This window comes from Heloderma suspectum, chromosome 8 (assembly GCF_057233095.1).
Source record: "Heloderma suspectum isolate Gila_16-S chromosome 8, 16-S_ref, whole genome shotgun sequence".
Lineage (NCBI taxonomy): Eukaryota > Metazoa > Chordata > Lepidosauria > Squamata > Helodermatidae > Heloderma > Heloderma suspectum.
Window position 1 is genome coordinate 37,800,298 of NC_139465.1, and position 22,523 is coordinate 37,822,820.

A 22,523-nucleotide genomic window follows, 5' to 3' on the forward strand; every position below is an offset into this window, starting at 1 on the left:
TATCATACCTCCCCTCAGTCTTCTCTCCTCAAGGCTAAACATGCCCAGTTCTTTCCGTCTCTCTTCAGAGGGCTTTGTTTCCAGTCCCCTGATCATCTTTGTTGCCCTCCTCTGAACCCTCTCCAGTTTGTCTTCTTAAAGTGTGGTGCCCAGAACTGGACACAGTACTCCAGATGAGGCCTAACCAGTGCTGAGTAGAGGAGAACTAATACTTCCCAGGATTTGGAAGCTATGTTTCTATTAATGTAGCCCAAAAGAGCATTTGCCTTTTTTGCTGCCACATCACATTGTTAGCTCATCTTCACCTTGTGATCGACAAGAATTCCAAGATCCTTCTTGCTTGTAATGTTGTTGAGCCACGTATCCCCCATCTTGTAACTGTGCATTTGGTTTCTTTTTCCTAGGTGCAGAACTTGGCATTTGTCCCTATTAAATTTCATTCTGTTGTTTTCTGCCCTGTGCTCCAGTCTATCCAGATCACTTTGAATTTTGTTTCTGTGTTCCAAAGTATTAGCTATCCCGCCCAATTTTGCGTCATCTGCAAATTTGATCAGCATTCCCTGCACCTCCTCCTCCAAGTCATTAATACAAATGTTGAAGAGCACTGGGCCAGGACTGAGCCCTGCGGTACCCCACTCATTACCTCTCCCCAGTTTGAGAAGGTCCCATTGATAAGCACTCTTTGAGTCCGATTCTGTAGCCAACTGTGGATCCACCGGATCGTTGTTTCATCTAGCCCACTTTGAGCTAGTTTGTTCATCAGGAGATCATGGGGCACTTTGTCGAAAGCTTTGCTGAAGTCGAGGTATATGATGTCTACAGCATTCCCACGTCCACAAGGGAGGTTACTTGATCAAAAAATGAGATCAGATTTGTCTGGCAGGACTTGTTCTTGACAAATCCATGTTGGCTTCGAGTAATCATGGCATTGTTTTCAAGGTGCTTCCAAATGGATTGCTTTATCATCTGCTCCAGAATTTTCCCAGGGATTGATGTCAGACTGACTGGTCTGTAGTTCCCAGGTTCCTCCTTTTTACCCTCTTTGAAGATAGGGACAGCATTAGCCCTCCTCCAGTCATCTGGCACTTCCCCTGTCCTCCATGATTTCTCAAAGGGAATAGACAGCGGTTCTGAGAGTTCTTCTGCCATTTCCTTTATTACTCTAGGGTGCAGTTCATCTGGCCCTGGAGATTTGAACTCATTCAAAGTCATTAGGTGTTCCTTGACCATATACCTATTGATCTCAAGCTGCAATCCTGCCCCTTCAGCCTGTACTTGGCCTTTGCCAGGGGGGTCATAGACCCTCTTTTGGGAGAAGACTGAGCCAAAGTAGGAATTGAGCACCTCTGCCTTTTCTTTGTCATCTGTTATCGTTTTGCCATCCTTATTTAATAGCTGAACAACCATTTATTTCCTCTGCCTTTTACTATGCACGTAGCTGAAGAAAGCCTTTTTGTTGTTTTTAGCATCCCTCGCTAACCTCAGCTTGTTCTCAGCTTTAGCCTTCCTGACACCATCCCTGCAATTCTGTGCTACCTGCCTATACTCTTCCTTTGTTACTTGGCCTTCTTTCCACTTCCTATATGTGTCGTTTTTTGTTTTCAGGTCATCCCTAAGCTTTTTGTGAAGCCACATTGGCTTCTTCTGTTGTCTTCCACCTTTTCTTCTTGATGGAATTGTTTGTAATTGTGCCTTGAGAATTTCCTTTTTTAAAAGCTCCCACCCATCTTGGACTCCTTTTCTCGCTTGCCATGGGACCTTACTGATCACTGTTCTGAGTTTATTAAAGTCAGCTTTCCTAAAATCCAGGGTACGCGTTTGACTACACTCGGCTTTTGCTTCCCTTAGAACCAAGAACTGAAGTACAACATGGTCGCTTTCCTCCAGAGTTCCTGTAACTGCTACTTTATCCACTAAGTCATCTCCGTTGTTTAGGATCAAGTCAAGGATAGCTGATCCTCTAGTTCAGAGCTTTCCAAACTTTTCATGTTGGTGACACACTTTTTAGACATGCATCATTTCGTGACACGGTAATTCAGTTTTACTAGCAAACCAGAGGTTAAACTAACCCGTTATAAGAGATATGGACACATACATAAATTGTAATAACGAAATGTATGGGGATACAACATATCTCATGAAAACCTTTCATTTATATTTTTAAAAATATATGATTTGTAAGATAATAACATACGTTGTTGTCATTTATGAGTAACAGTATGTAAATATGTGCAAGAAATTAAAAAAGTTGAATAACACCAATAACTACTTACCATTTTAATGGGATGTATGAGGTTGATGGGATGAACACAGCTTTTCAATATTTGGTGGAATATTAGATAAAGACACTTGCATTTCGTCATCAAGCATTTTTAAGCTTCCACGTTTCAGTGTCTTTAAGTTTGCCATCGTTGAAAAGGATACTTCACAAACGTATGTAGTACAAAACGGCAGAAGAATTTTTAATGCTTTTTAAGCTGTTTGGATGCATTTTTGAAATGCGAATCCAAAAGCTGTCTAAATCACCCTGTTCATGCATCATTAACAGATTTCAATCATTTTTTATGTCACCTAATTCTTCTTCTTCAAAAAGTGAAAAGTTCCTCATTGCAGTTGAAAGAAATGGATTTCTGATTCAATCATAGTCTTGGATTTCAATATTTGGGAAGTAATGATGAACTTTCTCTCCAAGCAATGTTAAATGGTCAACAATTAGCGAGCTGATATCACATTTTAGCTGGCACTCAGCAGTTTTGGAAAACATTTCAAAATTTCCTTCTTTCACTTTCCTTTTCCAAATTGCTATTTTGTCTCTCATAGCACAAAATTTTATCTACCACTGTTAAGATATGTTCTCCTTTTCCTTGCATACTGGTGTTTATTTTATTCAAATGTTCAAATATGTCAGCAAGATATGCCAATTTTGTGCACCAAAGTTTGCTTTGAATTAGATCGCAGAATTCATTTTGCTGATTTTCCTCAAAAAGTTTAAGCATCGTTTCCCTCAGTTCATATACACGACAAAGCACTCAACCTCTTGAGAGCCAACGAACTTCTGTGTGTAGTAGAAGCTTTTTAAACCTTGCCCCCATGTCTTCACAAATATGAGCAAATAATCTTGATTGAAGAGGTTTACTTTTAATGTAATTGACTTAATTCATTTCCAATGGTTTGCGCAACTAGTGCTTCGCGATGTAAAAAGGAATGAGTAATTATAATATTTTCATTCTCTTTCTTTGCCTTTTGTTGAACCAACCATTGAGGGTGCGCCATCTGTGCATATTCCTACACAATTTAACCATTGCAAATTATTTTCCTTCATGAAGCAATCAAAAGTTTTAAATATATCTTCACTTCTAGTTCTCATTGGAAGTTCTAGACAACACAAGAATTGCCCAATATTCTGTCAGTATGAAAGCAATGTATAAAAACCAATAATTGTGCTAACCCACTGACATCTGTTGCTTCATCTAATTGCAATGTAAAGATCATATTATCGTCTTGAAAAATATCCTTCATTTGCTGCTTAATGTCATCAGACATGTCTTGAATACATCTTCTGATTGTGTTATCTGCCAAAGGGATTTTATTAACTTCTATCTCAAATTCGGGCCCAAACATTGTTCGAACAATAGCACAGCAAGATTCCTTTATGGTGGTTTTGGCAATAGCATGTGGGTCCTTGTTTTTGGCAATTATTTGAGCAACCAAGTAACTTGCCTTTTGAGCTTTCTCGGATGTCTTCATTCTCTTTGTGAATGATGCAGACTGCTTCTTTATAGATTTTGAAAGCTCAGTAAAGTATGCTACTGGTTTTTCTGACAAATGACAGTGTTTTGAGGTAAAATGACGCTTTAATTTATTGGGTACCATACGTTCATTTGCAAGTATATCCCCACAAACTAAACACTGGGGTCAAGGATTGTTTTCATTACCAGAAAATGTGAACCCCAGTTTCATATAATCTTTACTGTATAAACGAGGCATGGAAATTGTTCCTTTACACTTCTTACGTACTAATACAGACAGTTCAACAGTTGATTCTTGCGTAGTTTCCTCTATAGCGGCTACATTTTGTTCATTGCAAACATCATCTTCACCAGCTTTCCTTTTCTTAATTAGAAAGGTATCCATTCTACGGGTAATTCAACTGCATTTAATGAATAAATCTATGCAAATTTATTTCTAGGTTTTAGCATTAACTAAATATGAAAATAACAGGACTGTTTTTAGCGCTTATCTTTCTCTGTTTTTTCTTATGAAAATAACAGCACCTGCGCTCCACTCCCACAGTGATAAAGTGAGATAAAGATAGGAATCAGGACCAGGAGAAAATGTGAAAAATAAACAAAATTAACTAAAGTATTTACAATACATATTAGGACACATAGGTCCAGGTAGGAGCTCAGCTGCAGAAACACATGAAGTAGAGAAGCAAAAGTCCAACAAAATGGTGTAAATATATATGTCTCACTACAAGGCTATACTGCTGTAAATATTTGCAATGCCTATGTCCAGAGACCAGTTCCAGCACTCTCCGGTGGTACACTGCCAGTGGGTGGTTAATCCACAATTACAGCAGAATAAAAATAAATGGCAGAAATCAACTGAGCTCCGTTCCGACTGGCCAAGATGGCGGACGGCCCGCTCGGTGCAGTCCCAGGCGGCGTTTCCACCTGCGTGTTACTTTGGCCTGGCAGCGTGGTGCAGAAGTCCATGAAGGGCATGCCTGAAACCACGCAGGGCTGGTGACCGCTGTCAGTTCTCCACGCCGGCGTCAGCTGAGCTCTGCTCCCAGGGCAGTGCCTCCCTTCCCCTTCCTTTGCCCTGCGCCTCTACCTTTCTGGGGAGCGCAGGCTCAAAGCTTCTTGCCTGCCTGGCGCAGCCCTTCCTGCTCTGGGGCATCCAGCGGGCCGTTGTTCTCCCCCGCTGCCCTGCAGCCGCACCGAGGACGCGAGGAAGCCTCTCGCCCGAGCTGATTGCAAATTGCTCGACTAATTGCTCCGCTAACTTCGAATTCTCCACACTCCTCGTGCAGCCAGTATTCCCACACTCCTCACCGTACCACTCCAACACCGCCAATCACGTGCGTCCTACGTCAAGAGCCTTAGCAGCTAAGCTGCTTTAACATTAGCTGCTTTAGGAAGTTCCAGGGGAGGGGCCAAGGGAAGAAAACATGAGTAAGGGAGCTCCGCGGTGCTCTTCCGCACAATTTTCTTCATTTCGCGCGACACACCTACACGCTGCTGCCGACACACTAATGCGTCGCGGCACACAGTTTGGAAAGCTCTGCTCTAGTTCCTTCCTCTACTTTCTGTAGGAGGAAGTTATCTGCCACACAAGTCAGGAATTTCCTGGAGGGACCAGGTTTTGCAGAATTTGTCTCCCAACAAATATCGAGGAAATTGAAGTCCCCAGTTACTACTACAGTGAAATGAGAAGCAATTGAATGAATGAGATTATAATTGTAGAGCATGACTATATGCCTTCCAAAAATGCTATATTAATAGTAATGGTTCAGGGAGAGACCATTATTATTAATGTGACTGCATGACATCCATGGGAGAGGATGCCAGTCTGCAAGCATCCCTTGTCAGCTTCTCTGAAAGAACTTTTTTTCCTCTGGTAGCCACCAAATATAGTAAAAAAAATTACGTATGCTTCTCCTTTAAAAAATATTTCAAAGCATTTTGCAACAATAAAAGAACAATAATAGTTAAAACCAACTTTTAAAAATATTTTAAATTATAACAAACAACTAAAACCAAGTTAAATAAGCTACTGGAAATAATACACTTGGAAATAATAAAATAATTTCTTGTTTTTGTGTGTCCCCCTCCTGGAAAACGTGGATGGCACATTTTACAATTACAACCATCAAGTAGTTTGAATTTTAGTAATAGCAAGCCATTCTTTTCATTTTACTAACCACAATCCCTTTGAAATTGTATTTCTGTGGTTAATTATCCTCTTGATAAATGCTTCAGTTCAGACAATTCTGCAACTTTAATTCTGATGATATTGACCAACTTGACTTGGTTGGGGGAAGTGTTCTACTTCTATAGCGAATGCGTATTAATTTTAGCATTGTAAGAATGCTGACTTCATGATTATGTGTTATGGTAGTTAAAAGTAGTCTCAAGCTTTTTTTGGAGAAAGCAGCTTTGAAATCAAGTTGGGAACAAATGGGTAATTGCTTGATGCTTATTCAGTAGGCGTTTTGTATTTTGTTGTTTGTTAAAACAACACTACTTAGTGTTCTCTCAATTTATCAGGTGGAAAGGAGATTATGGATGCAAAGTTCAGCACTATTTTCCATCCAATTATGTTGAAGACATGTCATCTGATAGCACGGAAGATCTTGAGAACCAGGTGGGAAAGTCCAGTTCTAATTGATATCCATATCATCATGTTAACAAAATCCATTTAGGTGTTCCAGAAAAGCTTATCTTCACGCAGTCACAGACTTCTAAAGCTGTCCTTCTGGATCATGCCCCAGATGTGCACAAAAGATGGGAATCCATCTAACACTCTGATGTGTACACAAGTAGAAGGTTGGGGTCAGTAGCCCTATAATACCTTTTCTGTGTAAAGAGGTATTAGATTTTGTGTGTGTGTTTTTGTGTGCTTGGTGTTGCCACATAGTCTTGTTCATACATGTACATGTGTACCTGATGAACCTGGAAATGTTGAGATAGGAACACAGGAAGCAGCCTTATATCGAGTCTGATCATGGTCCATCTAGCCCAGTGTTGTCAACGCTGACTAGCAATGTATCTCCAGGGTTTCAGGCAGGAGTTTTTTCTGGAGATGCTGGGGATTGAACCTGGGACCTTCTATGTGCAAATCATGTGCTCTACCACTGAGCTGCAGCCCCTCCCCTTTTGCATCTTTTGCAGAAGTGTGGTGCACACATTCTAGATTAAACTAGATTAGATTAAAACGGGAAAATTAGATCACTGACAAAGATTAAGAACAGCACACGTTTTTTATTTCACCATACATTTTTACAGAAGGGAAGAATGATTGCTTAATACACCAACCCTGTAGCGTGATAGAGTAAGAGAAGACAGAGGTGGGGAGCTATGGTTCATCAAATATGGAGCAGCAGGGATGCTATGGAAATGGTGAGGTGGGCTTTGAGAGGCCTATATTGAGTTTCAGTGGTGTGGGGTGGACCACACAGGGGGCGGAATGGATATATTTAAAGTAATGTTATGAGAAAAAGAAATAAATCCTGACTGGATTCGGATGATCACGTCGGTAAAAGAAGCCATCGTGGCTTTTCCCCCTGTCCATTTCCATAATTCCCCGCGATGCAGCGCGGTTTGGTGGGTTGTCCGAACACAGCGTGGCAGGCATGGCTTCACAACCCATGACTTGCAGTAGGGTTTGTAGCAGGGGTATGAAGCTATCTGTGCCACGCACCGGGTTCAGACAACAAACCAACCTGCACTGCATCATGGGAAATTATGCAAATGACGGTCTACGCACAGCATGGATGGGGGAGGAGGGAGAAGCCACGATGGCTTCTTTTGCTGACGTGATCGTCCGAACACCCCCAGAGTGAGAGCAAGTATATTTGCCTTGTTTCAGAATAAGTGGAACTCAAAGGACTTTACTTCCTGGTTGGCTGGAAACTCACAGTGGGCACAAACTACTTTGGAGTTGATCAGCCTTTGGGTTGCACAGTGGGGTAATCACCTCCGTCCACACCACCACACTGTGATTCAGATCTGGCTGATACAGGCTGTTGGTGATGAAGGAGCAGCATAGAAAATTTTGAAACAATAAACATAAATACATTGTGAATGAATCCCACAGTGAAAATAGCTATTTTTAAGTGCTGCTCTTGAAGATTTTATGAATTTATGGCAGTTACTTTTGTATATTTTACTCGTCATTCTGAGGATATTTAATGACAGGGTGAAATGACTGGTTTCAACTATAAATATTTTCATTGCAGATTATTGAGGACAATCCTTTAGGATCATTATGTCGGGGTATTTTGGACCTCAATATGTACGATGTTGGTATGTAGCCCTCTGAATTCCTGTGTGTCATTTTCTCCTTAAATTAAAAACAAAACAAAACAGTTTTTGGTGCAAAAAGGGAAGAAAACCATCTGTAAAATCTGCCTTTGTGTTATATGGGTTGTATCCAATGTACTCAGACCCATTGGAAAGGCAGAATATAAATGTAACAAACAAGCGGACATTGAAATGAATGGGATTTCAGTTATAGTAACATTGGATACAACCCTTTGTATTATGAAACCTTATAATGAAATTTAATTGTGTTATAATAAAACCTCATAATGTTACTTTTCCAGCTTCAGGGTATTTCGGAATAATCCATCAAAATCCTGCCCCAGTTGTATTCTAGTCTATAAATACTAAGTCCTCTTTCAAGGGTAGTAGTGTGATTTTCTGTCTAACTATAATTGTTGGAGGAGAGAAGTTTGCTTGGTGGTGTGAGGGAACAGATGGAGTCCTGTAAGACACCCCCACACCTTTAAAATGGAAGATTAATGCATTCTCAGAAAAGGGGAGTGGGAAGAACACAACCTCAAAATTAAAAGAGCAAAATTATACTCCAAAGATTCATAAAATGGCCAAGTATTTCTGTGAGAGAAGTGAAACTGCCTTTTTGCCAGTTAAAAGGGGGCTAGAAGAACACTCCTGCATTGGTTGTACATCAAAGAAGCAGATGGTTGCCAAACAATCAGAATTAAATTTGAAAAGGTTAACAAAAATAACCTGAGATGTGCGTGTGGGATTGTATCACGTGCCATGTATCAAGTTGCAAAAAAAAAGAAAGCAATGAGCTATCTGTTATGCTCTTGCCAATCCTTTTTGCAGAGGAGTGACAATAGTAGGAAGTTACTTTATATCAAGTCAGGCCATTAGCCCGTCTAGTTCAGTGTTCGCTGATTGTCTGTAGCTCTCCAGAGTTTCAGACAGGAGTCTTTCCCAGCCCTATCTGGAGATGCCGGGGATTGCACCTGGGCCCTTATGCATGCAAAGAAAGTACTGCTGAGCTAATGAATGAACAATCAGGAGGAACACAATTGAACTCTGGAAAACAAACAAGAAACAATGTAGATTTTACTGTGTGGAATGGCCCTGATGCTGGGAATTTTCTTGCATAAACTTTGGTTAAGTATGTGTTGTTAGACGGCAAGGTGATCTTACAATGTGTCTTTACTGTTTTGGATTCCCAACAGCAAAAATGCCACAGGGGAAACATGGAAAGGATTTTGTCTTTATCCTGGAACCCAAGAATACACAAGATCCTCCTGTTGAGTTTGCAACTGAGAAGGTGGAAGAGCTGTTTGAATGGTATCAAAGCGTCAGGGAAATCACATGGAGAACTGCCGAAGAGGTACAAGTGCTGCTACTTCTGAAGCTCTGATCAGCAACTAATTTTAAGAAGCTGTTTTGATTGAGGACCCTTGCAAGCGAAGATACAAAGAAAAGTACCTTAATTCCCTGTAAACAGCTTTGGGAGAGGCCTCCCCTTCTTATGCACCCTTGCTGCGAGAACCATGTGACAATATCAAGCAAATGTTGTGTTTTAATTTCCCTGCCCCCTTCCAAAACTAGGTTTTGTCCCAAATGTGATTTTTTTCACAAAATCAAAGCATGACATTTTTGGATGATAAAGCTTGGTTTTGTCACCTGAAATCTAAATAGCGTCATCAAAATGTGTATGTTCTATTAAAATTGAAGGCTTTTTTTGGCTTTAAATTGGAGGTCAATGTGTTTCATACTTAAGAGAATAACAATTCTTGTTCAGTCTTAGTGCAGTTAGGTCCATGGAGTATGTAGGGACAATTCTAAAGTTACAGAATAATGATTAATTATACAGTTTTCTGTTCCTTTGACACCCGTTGAATGGTGTCAGTGCAGATGTATATCCTGTAATGAGCATTTCTTTTTATTAAATCTTCAAACAGGCAACTATCAGGGTACTCTTGGAAAAGAAGCAGTTAATTGCCATGGAATTATCTGATTTGGTAATCTACTGCATACCTACAACCAAAACCAAGGAGAATCTAGGTAATCTGTTTTTAATTGTGAACTTGAACTCCTTATCTTCTGATGGCTAAACATGATCAAAGATGTGTTGATTGCAGATTTTAGGAAAGAAAGTTAAAAAAAAAGAAAAAGAAATATGCAGACTACTTCTGTGGCATGATGTGTACATATCTGACTACTTAGGAAGCATGGTTGGCTTTGACATGAGATAGGACCTTCTCATTGGCTGCACCCAAGCAGGCACCTTGCCTATCATGTCACACCACCTTCCTGTCTGGACCAGGTCAGAACTGGATCAGACTTGAGGAAAAAGAACCTATTGCTGGGCCAGTGCTTGCTGGGATTGAGGGGAGTTGGCAGATGAAAGTAGCCCCCCTGAGGCAACCACCTGGGGGAATGCCCTATTTGAGAAGGTCATGGGGTTGGAGGAACTGCAGCACTCTGACTGGTCTCATCTCCCTGCTCCAGATCCACCAAGATGATACCCAGGAACCAGAGGAAATGGCGTATCTGGACAGAGGCCCAGAGCTGAAGTCACAATGCCCATTTGGTATAATGTCAGATATCCCTAAGCTTCCTCATGAGGAGGAAGCATGCTATGGATCAGGGCCGTAACAGCAGGGCAGTAAGGGGTGAGGTAGCATCATCATCTTAAAAGCTGCTCAGTTGGAGCCTGACTATTGCTAAACAATGTCTCTCCTACCGTGCTCCTGTTGGACAGTTCCCCTGCTAACCAGAGCACCCACATGGCAGGGAAGAGGTCCAACCTAGTCTCATGGGGAAAAGATTTTCTTGTCCTTCTAGGCAGATAGTATTTTTATCTGAGGTTTATTTTTAATCTGTTGTGCCCAAAATCCTTGCATCCTAGAATATTGTGCATATCTAAGCCACCAGAAGGGTGGGCAAATGCCTTGACATAACCGGGATTGTATCATCCATTTTATTATTGTTTTGAATTTGACTCTTGACTTTGTCATTGCAAGTCAGTATATGGACTCTTCAGGAGGTAGGTCTTCCATAAGTATTCTGAGCAAGTCTTTCTAATTGGTTGGTTTAGACAGGTAATGCATCCTGTGAGAAACAGTTTATAGAACACCAAACCATGGCTAAAGCGCCTTTCTAATGGTTTACCCTTTTAAAGGACATGTTGGCCAGCATGCATGCGTGACACAGCAGCACAGGCAGCAGGGAGTTGTGTCATTTCTGGAAAGGAGCAGCAGAGCGTTGGGCTTGGTGACAAACCAAATCAAAGTTCTTCAGCCAACTTAGTCTGGATCCATCCCTTCAAAATATTCCTATAAAGGACGTTTCTTATCACCCTGCCTGCTTTGCCCGCACTTTGCTGCTGCCTGTTTTCTGGTTCGACCAGAGGGAAAACCACACAAGGTACCAGAACCTGAACATGGGTGAACCATATCCTGGAGTGGCACTATTGCATTCTTTGGACTTGATCTATGTCACTGTTGCCCAAAGGACTGGCCACGACAGCTTCAGTGCTTGGAGAAGCATTCTTAAGCATGCAATGATTTCAGCTTTACGATCAACAGCACAAGGCTTCAGTGGAAACATATTAACGAGCAGCTCCTTCCCACCTCTCCCTTTTGTAGAAAATCCTGATTTCAAAGAAATCCGTTCTTTTGTGGAGACCAAAGCAGAAAGCATAGTCAAGCAGAAGCCTGTTGACCTACTAAAATACAATCAGAAGGGACTGACGCGGATATATCCGAAAGGGCAGAGAGTGGACTCCTCGAATTATGATCCTTTCCGCTTCTGGTTTTGCGGCTCGCAGATGGTGGCTCTTAATTTCCAGACGCCAGGTAAAAATTTATTTATGGAAGTGGTTAGCCCCTTCCCACTCCCCTCCTTCAATAAGTAAGCATCCATTTCCTTCCATGATATCCTGCTTAATGGGGGTTGGCGGGGGAGAGACTGAGACTTTCATATCGCGTGAGGAAAAGCACTTGCACCTCCCTTTTGATTTTTGTGCCACATTTAAATATTGTTAATATTGGAAGACAAATAGAGTATACATACGTATATTTTCCATAAGCTACTTGAAGGATAAATCAATTTAAACTTCATATGTGAACACTGAAAAAGGGTTCTGACAGCAAAATCTGTTCATAATATTTTTGGTATGATATGGTTACATACAGTTCTAAAACAGGAATTGCACTGGGACTACAGATGTATGGATTTTGTTAAATCCATTCCATCTGTGTTTTCCAGATCATCTGGTGTCTTTTGTTCTGTCAGCAGCTCATTGATGGAATTAGATCTTGTTTTACCAGAATTTAGTTCTACTTGCATGAATGCTCATTAGTGCTAATGCACTAATGTGGACTGATGCATTTGCACAACTGTGTATTAATGCTAATGTGCACTTGTACTAAAGCAAACTAGCACAAATTCCCCCCAAAGTGAGAAATTGATCCACAAATCAGTGGAATCCACCTGACCTGGAAAAGGGGGCCTGTGGAATCCCCAGGTTGAATTCATAGAAATCTGAACTCATTTGAATCTATTGCAGATTCTTCTGACATGCCTAACTCAGGACTAAAGAGAACAGATCCTTTGGTACATCTAAATTTATACAGCACAATTTATATAAAATATTGCTTACAAGCTAAATGTTTCCATTAACACCCCAGAAAAATTGGTCAACATTTTTGCCATTTCACAGGCAGGTTGGAACTATTTTAAATGGAAAGCTGTTTAGATTGTTAGGCACCTGTGCAAGACCTGCTGTGATTTTGTGTTTTTAAATTTCTTATAAGCTACTGAGCAGAGTGGATTGATTTAAATTAGGGCAATTTAAATCCATGGTTTAAATTGTAGTTTAAATCAGCAAGAAAAAAAGGCTGATTTAGGTCACTATCGTATCCAGATGCCCATCAGCCTCTGAACTTGGAGACTGGTGGGCATCCTATGCAGAGTAGGAAGAGCATGGAGGTGATGATCACCTCCATGCTTCTCCCACTCTGCATTTTTGCTAGATGGGCGTTTTTCCCTGCCTAGCTAGAGCTTTGCAGAGTGGGAGGAAAGGAGGCTGGGGAGGGCTGGGGATAGTTCATATCCATGCTTTCCCAGTCCCCTCCCTTCCCTGTCCACAGAAATGCCCCCTTTCCCTCCTCCCTAAGGTCACTTTTGTTAGCTCAGAGAGGCAGCCAGAGCAGTTCTCTCCAGGCTGGCTGCAAGGGGGAGGGTAGCAGGGAGCTTGGACCCCTGAGTCTGAGACTGGAGTGCTGTCTCGGATCCAGGAATCCAAACTATCCAATGCCCCCCCCCTCCCCGAGACACTATCTAGGGGCCGTAGGATTGCTCTCTTAATTTGGTGATTTAAATCAAGTTTCCAATTGAAATGTGTTCATATATTTTCTAAAGCATGGTGCAGATCTAACCACTAAACCATGTTAATTTACAACTAAATATTTAGTTATTTACATTGCTGTTGTTTTATTGTTACAACCAGGCCATGCATCTCTTTGTTGCTCTGTTTACATTTTGCACACTTTCTATTTTTTACAAAAAATCGTTGGGCTGGATTCAATTAAATAGAATTTTTGTTCTTATTGAAATCAGTGGGACAGGTTAGTCCCAATATAGGGTCTTTCTTACAACCAGCATTTATGACAGCTTGTGAGGGTAAGTATGGGAATATATACTGAAAGTCAGGGTATAATAAAAAATAAAGAATTTTGGAACCTCTACACTTTGTCTTCTTCCCAGTGTTGCTCTTTTCTACTTTACCCTACGTTGGCCCAACCCACCCACACCCTCACAAAAACAAATAACACACAAAAATGAAATGCCTGCAACTGGTAGGTTGAAGCAAGGTCTGGGAAGACTAAGTCAGTTTATTTTCTGAAATGTCTGTGTTTGTTAGGTAAAGTGTAAATATTCATATTTGGGAAATGATCAAATGGGCTCATTTACCCAGAAAAGGATGAAGTAGCAGGTGATGGTTGTGAGCTTCTTCCTGAGACCCTGGAGAGTGGCTGCTAAATTTGAGCTATGTGGACTGGACAAATGTTGTCTGACCTGGTATAAAGCAGATTCCTATTTTCACAGCACCTCTAATCTTGTGAAAACTGAGTCTGAGAGATGGGGACCTGCCTAAAGCCATCCCATAGCTAAGCAGGGATATGAACTCAGGTCTGGCTCCATCTAAAAAGGCATTGCTGGGGTAGTGGTGTTAGAAGTAATAGTACTTTTTGCATTGTCATTAACAAAAGGGTACTATACAAGTGCCTGAGTTATACATAATGGTCAAATATAAAAATTGTAAGCACAAACACTTTTTACCAAGAAAACATCAAATCCATAGTTTGTTGCACCTATATTAAAATGTTTTCGCAGAGATTTAGCTGTGGCCAATGCGAAGCCATTTGGTGTTCGCCAGTAGCTAATCGGTTTTGTGGAAATCCAATAGTCACATTTCCAATAACTGAGAGAAAAAAGAAACTTACAACAAGCTTTTTCTGGAGGTTCAGCATGTAACAGAGAATGCCTTTTGTAATTCTCTCCCCTTGTAAACAAAAAGATGTTTCATAAGATATATTTCTGTCCATCAATAAGAGCTGATGGCATTCTTTGTTCAGAGAGAACTCTCAACACCTCCCTCCTTCTCTCACCCCTTCCTCAGTTATTTGGGGCTTTTTTCCCTGTGGCACAATCACATGTGGTTGTGGTATATGTCTCAATATGGCAACCAAATGGATTAGGCTGATCACATGGATCTTTCCCATGTGATAGCCATTCCATCAAGAAGGATGGTACCAGTCTTGTGGGAAAGACCCATGCTGTTCAACCCATCCACATATTTGCTTTATTCACAAGTTTGGGGAAAGCAGGATGCTGCTTGTCTTTTTTATATGTTAATGTGAGATTTAGCTGATTGATTCCCCCCTCCCCTTTCAGGCTTGTTACAACAGGCAATCTGCCTAACCTGGCCTTTCTAAATTCTCTCACCAGATAAATACGTGCAAATGAATCATGCCTTGTTTTCACTTAATGGACGGACTGGTTATGTGCTCCAGCCAGAAAGCATGAGGAATGAGGCATATGACCCAGTGCCAAATGAATCCAAGAAGAAACTACAGATGATTTTGACAGTGAGGGTAAAAAATTATTTTAATTAACTAATTACTTTGCAGCAGAGGAACATCTGGGACTATAAGCTGCCTTGTTTTCAGTAATACTTGACTGACTTGTCTTATGTAACTCTACTACTTCTGAGAAATGTGTCTTACAGAGAAGAGCTCTTCCATGGACCAAGACAAGGTGTTTGTGTATTATCTGCCAGCAGCCTGTTTGGCAAATACCGTTTGGTATCTGCCAACAGTCTGGTGACTTGCTTGTGGGTTCTCTGCCTTTGCCCCCCTAAAAACAGCAACAGTCCAGTGCGTGTGTGTGTGTGTGTGTGTGTGTGTGTATGGGGGGTGGGGGTGATACTAGGCCTTGAGAGATTGGGATCAGAATATCTTTGAGCTTAGCCTAGATTTCCTAGTCAAAGCACCAGTTCCCATGATCTGTTTGAATGCAAGCCACAACCCCCCCCCCCTTGTGGCCCTTAATTGCCCACTCTAGATACCTTTCTATCTGAATATGAAATAGTTGTCACAAATTTGCTAAAACAGAGTTTAATTATGTAACATCTTAGAAGCATTCTAATGCCTAGAAGCACTATGTAAGCATCTTAGGAGAAAATTAAGCTAAATTAATCCTGTTGCTTTCTTTGGAATAAAATATGGGATCCTCTAATTGGCCTGACTTAAGATGTTTAGTTAAGTTAAGTTAAGATGTTCCTAACATCTTAATGATATATTTTGTCGTGAGCAAATGCCGTTACGTTGACAATGATGCAGCCAAAGTTGAGCTCTTAGTCCCATTGGTTTCAATGGGAGTGCTTGAACCTCTGTATTTACAATCAATTTGTGCCCTATTTATTGGGAAAAAGTAGCTGTGTTATTGTAATTTAGCTGTTTGGATAATAGCTTCTTGAATTTCTATAAATGTATCAGTAACTCATTTAAATTACTCAAAATAATGACATGAGATACTCAACTGAACAGGTCATCGGTGCTCGCCATCTTCCCAAGCCTGGCAGGAGTATTGCCTGCCCATTTGTAGAGGTGGAAATTTGTGGGGCTGAATATGACAACAGTAAATTCAAGACAACTGTTGTGAGTAAGTACTACCCAACCCTTTGTGGAAATATGGGTTCTATGTTAATGGAAAAGAGAGCTAGCATGGTGTAGCAATTTAGAGTGTTACACCAGAGAGAGTTACATTCAAATCTTCATTCATCTTCAAAGCTTACTATATCTCTCAGCCAAATCTGCTTCACAGAGTAGTTCTTAAGATACAGTGGAACACACATGTACAGTGCCCTGAGTTACTTGGAGGAAGGATGGGATTAAAATCGAATAAATAAATTAAGATTAGCAAAGCAATTGATTAAACTTTACTAATGACATATGAAGGAAAGAAAAACTTGGAATGCCTACATTAGTATTTCAGCATTTTCTTGAAAATGAAGGCCATGATCCATCCAGAGTTAAGCACCTCAGTTGGAGAGAATTGTCAACAGTCCTTAACACTTCTTTGAAATTGATGGCATTTTGCCTAGATTCCACCCCAATTACATTTGGACTCTTGTGGTGGAATCCTATGCATGTTTACTTAGGAGTACATACCACTGAGTTTAATGGGGCTCACTCCTAAGTAAGTGTGCATAGGATTGCAGCCCTCCTGAGATTGCTCATTAAAACAGAGAAACATGTGGACGCTACATTGTTCTGCACCAAGATTGCTAAGTGCTTTTGAAAATGTGCTGTTGTTGGGTCTGTTGGTTTTTTAATATGTGAGCTGGAGATCAAACAAATAACATTGCTCCAGCCATGAGTCAACAAATGGATTGGTAGTATATATGCATTATACACATTATCTGGGGAATTTGGATACAGACAGTAAAATGGAAATTCATTGTTCTGAGACAAGTATTTCAGTGAAGCAGTTGAGTTTTTCTTCCTAGATGTTTTCTGTTCCCCAGAATTTTTGTTTCAGAAGTGTTTCACAAAGTAAGGGGAGGACAACACCTGTAAAATAATGCAACCTTCCAGCCTCTAGCCTCACCACTTCTTTCCCCACCCCCTGCCCTTTAGCTCACTTTTGACTAGCCAGGCCTCCATAGCAGCCATTATGTGACTAGCCACATCCATCGTGGGAACCATTTTGTGGTGGCACCCACAACAGTTTCTCAAATTCCCAAATGTGCCCACAGGTCCAAAAAGGTTGGGGACCCCTGTGCTATAGGACTGATTATGTGTTTATTTCATACACTTTTATTCCACCCTTCAATCATAAGGGTTTCCAGAGAAGCTCACAGATCAAATGATTGAAACGAACAATACACTAAAGACACAATCATATGGAGATGGTCATCAGCCTCTGAACTCGGAGGCCAACAACTACCCAGTGCAGGGCAGCCAGAGCATGGAGGCAATCCTCACCTCTGTGCCCCAGCTGCCCCACATTTTTGGTTAGACGGGCGATTTTGCCTGTCTAGCCGGGGAGCTTCAGAGCGGGAAGAGGGGAGGCCGCACGGTGCATAGGAATCTGCATAACACAGCTTCCCCACCCCCAGGACCACTTCCTTTTCTCCATCTCCGCACTCCGCTTCTGAGCGTGGAGAGAACTGCGCCAGCTATGAGCGGGAAGGGGTGGGGAGCGTGGTTTCTGGGCTCCAAGGTTGGAGCTCTAGTTCCAACCCCAGGGCCCAGAAAATGAAAAATTATATGTCCCCCAGATGCTGTCTGGGGAACATAGGATTGCTCCCTAAATAAGTATAAAAAGCATAACAATAAAACCAAGTATTAACCAAAGCAAGAGAAGATTTAGACCCATTTGTTAAAATATGATCTCAAAGCCTGGGTAATTAAAAAGGTTTCCGCCTGCCTGGGAAGGGCATTCCAGAGGTAGGGCCTTTTCAGTGGTGGCACCTATCTTGGGTCACCCCCTGTCTCAATTCTGATGACAGGGCATCTGTAGATGGGCCTCAGAGAAAGATCTCAACACCTGGGCAGGTTCATGCAGCAGGAATAAGTTACGTCTGCCCATCTTGTGACCCACCAAGCTGAACACAGCTCCCTCCCCCATGTGGCTCAGCTGCAGCTCAGTTTAAATCTTTCTTATTATTTCTGTGCATCTGGGACTGCAAAAATAGAGAGTCTGTCAAGCACATGGAAGAGCACAATACATGGCTGGTGGCTGTGTTTGGCTCCTTGATCTCAAGCTTTGATTTGATACTACTGTGTAGATTTATATTACAGAATGTTTATTTCATTACAGATGACAATGGCCTTAACCCAGTTTGGGCATCCCAGGAGCAAGTGAAGTTTGAAATTTATGACCCAAACCTAGCCTTTCTGCGCTTCGTTGTCTACGAGGAAGACATGTTCAGTGATCCTAATTTCTTAGCTCATGCCACTTTTCCTATCAAAGGAATCAAATCAGGTAAATATCAAGTATAAAGAAACAAGTTAAGGAAAAAAATTGTGATAATTTGCACATTACTTTGGCTTTCAGGTCCCAGGTAACATGCTTCGCTTGGCACACTACTGTACACCTCCACTGAGATGTCACTACAGAATTAAGTTGCATGATCTCTGAGCATTTTTCAAGATTTATGTGCAATATATACAAACATTTTCTTAGATCTTTTATGGGTAAGCCCACCTTGCTTAGGTGATTTCTTGCTAAAGTTTTTAGCTTAACCTTGCTGATCAGTCAGGATGTGGGATCATGTACACCCTTGCTTCTTCTTGCTTGCACGCTTTTGTTTCAGCCTTCTCAAGACTTTTCCTGCCATGCCAATTGCTATGGGTTTATTGTGCATATACCACCTGATAAATTTCCCAAGGTACATCTTCTGTCTTCCTAGGATCTATCTAACACTTTGCTTATTCCAAAACTCATGATAATCTGATGCTCTGGATATACTAAAAATAAATGCATAGTGATTTTCCCTCCTAACAGTTTTATGTATCTTCTTTAAAAAAAAATTAAAAATCCTGTCATTTGGAAAATGAATTCTTGGAGGGGTTTTTTCTTTAGCTCTGTAAAACAACGTTTTTAGGATATAGTGAATCAGCAATAAATCAATGGCCATGGAAATTCTGTTATATTGGCAGTTTTCACAATGTGGATAAGCTATGTAGTATTGGAGCCACTTTGTGATGGGAGGCAGAACGTGCCAGTTAAATGGCAGATGTTTCTGTCCTGTGTTCTTCTGTTCTGGGGAAAAGAAATCAGCATGCTCCACCCTGCTTCATTAGGCTTATCTCTATGATTTCAGTAATAAACCTAGACTATGATAGAGTTAATCCTGTCACAGTCTCCACCACACCCTGAATCCAGAATGAGTCCTGAAATATATCCCTGCTAAAGATTGTCTGGCTAGCTTAGATTCTACTCTTGCTTTTTGAACTGTTGCAGAAATGCAGATCCCTTGTGGCAGCTTTTGATTTTTTTCAGCTCTGGGTCATGTGACTGTCTTGCGATTCTCCATGGTGCCCTGTCTTTCCTGCTCTGCCTGCTGCTTCCTAGTAAATCTCCAAACTCTGTTCTACTTTCAAGAATAGAACAGGTGAGCTACAGGCTGTTCCATCATGTCTGTGAGTCTGAGACAGCCTTGAAGTTATAGTTAACCTTTCTAATCCTGCCCCTTTAGGCTTTCGGTCAGTCCCTCTCAAAAATGGATACAGCGAGGATATAGAGCTGGCTTCCCTCTTGGTTTATTGTGAGATGCAGCAAATCCTGGTAAGTTCAGCAACCGTTGGTGATCTTTAATGCTGCCTTCCACTAGGGGGCAAAAATGAGGAGCATTCTGGCAATTCAGGGGGAGATGAATGTGATCCTTGTGGTCTGCGATACTCTTCTATGCAGCTTGTGGCTGCTGTTTCCCTCTCCCACAAGGACAATGCTATTTTATGATGTAAAGTTTGTTTTACTTATGATTATATTTGTATCCTGCTTTTCCTCCAAGGAGGTGTACACAATCCTCCTCCTCTCCATTCCCATGGGACTTTGTGGGGGGAAATTGGCAACTTCCAGCTGCAGGGAATGCTGCTGTCAGTGGAAGCAGAGCCACCCTGCTGCAAAACTGGGTGAGGGGCCAGGATCGGGGGAAACTCCACATCCCTATTTTGGGCCAGTCCTTTTCACCAAAGAAGTTTCAGCACAGCTTATGGAGAACTGAGTTTGACTGGATGCCGTTCTGTTAGCTTAGTTTCTTTTCTGAAGAATCTATGATGTTGATCATGTGTGTTTGGTTTTCCTAGATTTTGTATCCCACAATTTAGCGTGGTGTGTACTAACCTCTCAAAAAGCTTGTGAGTTAGAATTAGGCAGAGAGAGAGAGAGAGAGAGATCCATGTGGAACAGGTTTTTCCTGGATTCCAGCCTTTCCCAACCTGATGCCCAATGCAGGAAGGGGTGATATGAGTTGAGGTCCAACACATCTGGAGTGCACTGAGTTGGGAGGGTGCTGTAGCCACTTCTCCACTACAGCCTCCTGCACCTCTGAAAAGCCATTCCTGAGGGTTGGAGAATCCTTGAATGAGAGGTTTAAGCAGGGCGTTGCTGTTGGAGAGTTGGTAGACTTTGCAGACTCTCTTTGCCCAAACAAAATTGCCTTCCACTCACACCCTTTTGCAGGGAAGGGGAACATGTGGCCCTCCAGATGTTGGAATGAAATTCCCATGACCTCTCATGATGGCATATGCTGCCTAGAGCTGATGGGAGTTGTAGTCTGGAGGGCCACACAGTCTTCACCCCTGCCCTTTAGGATCCAACCCATTATGATTGTCATTCACTTTTGTTGTGAGCTCTCCATATTGCATATCTTCTCCTCAATGGTTTTCCCTTCTATTCTGCATTCAGGTATGTTTTCCAATGCAGCCACAATCCAGCTAAAGTCCTATTTATTTCAGTGGGAGAGATTTGAGCATGTACTTATTATTAACTCTTCTACTGAAATCAGTAAGATTGTGATCTACATTTATAAAAAAAGTTTGATTACCAATGTTGTTCTAACAGTGTCTAATGTCCTTTTCTTTATCTTTGGAGGAAAGTGAAGAAGATCTCTATTCATCATTTCGGCAGCTACGGCAGCGCCAAGCAGAACTGAACAATCAGTTGTACGACACCCGACGAAACTTAAGGAGTCCCAACCGAGATGCTTTATTGCAAGAGTTTAGTGTGAATGAGGGTCAGCTACAAGTGTATCAAGAGACATGCAACAGGAGGTACGTTGATGGGGACACCTTTTCTAGGAAATCCCAAAGAGCTGAGAGATACCAGGCTTTTGAAAGTGTTTTATTCAACTAACTCCACAAGCGTGGCTGCCATCCTTAGAATGTCATTCAAAGCTAGAGGGAAAAAGTGGCTTCATCAGCAATGGCACAAGGGGACCTTAGAAGTGCCATAAAACCAATCAGGTATTCTAAGGCTGCAGTTCTAGGGCCCTGGGGAAGGCATCCCAGGGGCCATGGGATTATTTGGATCTCCCCCTCAGAAGTCAGAGAGAGATCTAACCTCAGAGCTCCCCTCCTAGGCCTCACAGAAATGTCCACATACCTTACCTCCCCAACACTGGCGCTCCAACATCGGGAGAAGTAAAAAGGGGCCACGGCATGGGTGGGTTGGTCTCCAGCTGGGCACGGGGAAATGCTTTTGCCAGCCATGGAGCTCGTGTAAGTCATTTCCTTCCCATTGCTTGCAAGAGGGTGGAAACAGGCCAACGCCCCCAGCCCAAGCAGAAATTAAGGAAGAGCACCACGCCTCCCTCACTCCCGCTTGCCAGAACAAGTACAGCAGAGCTGAGATTAAGTCCAAGGCTCCAACATCAGGACATGGCAAACCAGGAGGTAGGGTTGCCCTGCTAAGGATATTTGGTAGGTCCCAGGCTTCACCATCCTTAGAGTTGTTGTTGTTGTTCAGTCGTTAAGTCGTGTCTGACTCTTCGTGACCCCATGGACCATAGCACGCCAGAGTAGACCCATTGAAATCAGTGGGACTTAGAGTAGACCCATTGAAATAAGTGGGACTTGGCTTATCCCATCAATTTCAGTGAGCCAAGTCAAAGCATGACTAAGTCTGAATCCAGTCCATAAAGTTTCATATAAACGCAAAAATATATTGGGCTTCTTACCTTTATTATGCATAATGAACTTCTTTGCATTTCTGTCTTTAAGTATACATCTAACTTTAAGGATAGAAAATGCTGTGTTGGGGTAGAGGGGGCTATATCTAGCCACACAGGTAAGTTCTGTTCTTTGCTTCCTTTCAGATTGAAGGAGAAAAGAGTCAGCAACAGCAAATTCTACTCCTAGAGGAATGTGTTTCCTTTGGTGCATTATTTATAAAGCCACCTGGTAAGAGAGATTGCCTTTTCTTGGGAATGCTGTTTAGAGTGGACGT

At 41.7% G+C, this 22,523-nt stretch overlaps 1 protein-coding gene across 2 annotated transcripts in view; it reads left to right on the top strand.

The window, feature by feature from the left end:
* PLCG2 (phospholipase C gamma 2) overlaps positions 1-22,523 on the top strand; it is a 107,385-nt gene that overhangs the window by 82,842 nt on the left and 2,020 nt on the right. Inside the window, exons 23-34 of one of the 2 annotated variants that reach the window (XR_014784607.1) lie at positions 6,276-6,372; positions 7,967-8,033; positions 9,227-9,384; positions 9,959-10,061; positions 11,648-11,857; positions 15,015-15,160; positions 16,115-16,229; positions 18,393-18,557; positions 19,578-19,689; positions 19,774-19,862; positions 21,171-21,349; positions 22,393-22,477. Coding sequence is in view for 1 of the 2 variants with exons in the window: in XM_084811980.1 (XP_084668106.1) it covers positions 6,276-6,372; positions 7,967-8,033; positions 9,227-9,384; positions 9,959-10,061; positions 11,648-11,857; positions 15,015-15,160; positions 16,115-16,229; positions 18,393-18,557; positions 19,774-19,862; positions 21,171-21,349; positions 22,393-22,435 (1,372 nt within the window). In the remaining variant the exon portion in view is untranslated. The remainder of the gene's footprint in view (positions 1-6,275; positions 6,373-7,966; positions 8,034-9,226; positions 9,385-9,958; positions 10,062-11,647; positions 11,858-15,014; positions 15,161-16,114; positions 16,230-18,392; positions 18,558-19,577; positions 19,690-19,773; positions 19,863-21,170; positions 21,350-22,392; positions 22,478-22,523) is intronic. The other variant, XM_084811980.1, reaches the window with a different exon arrangement.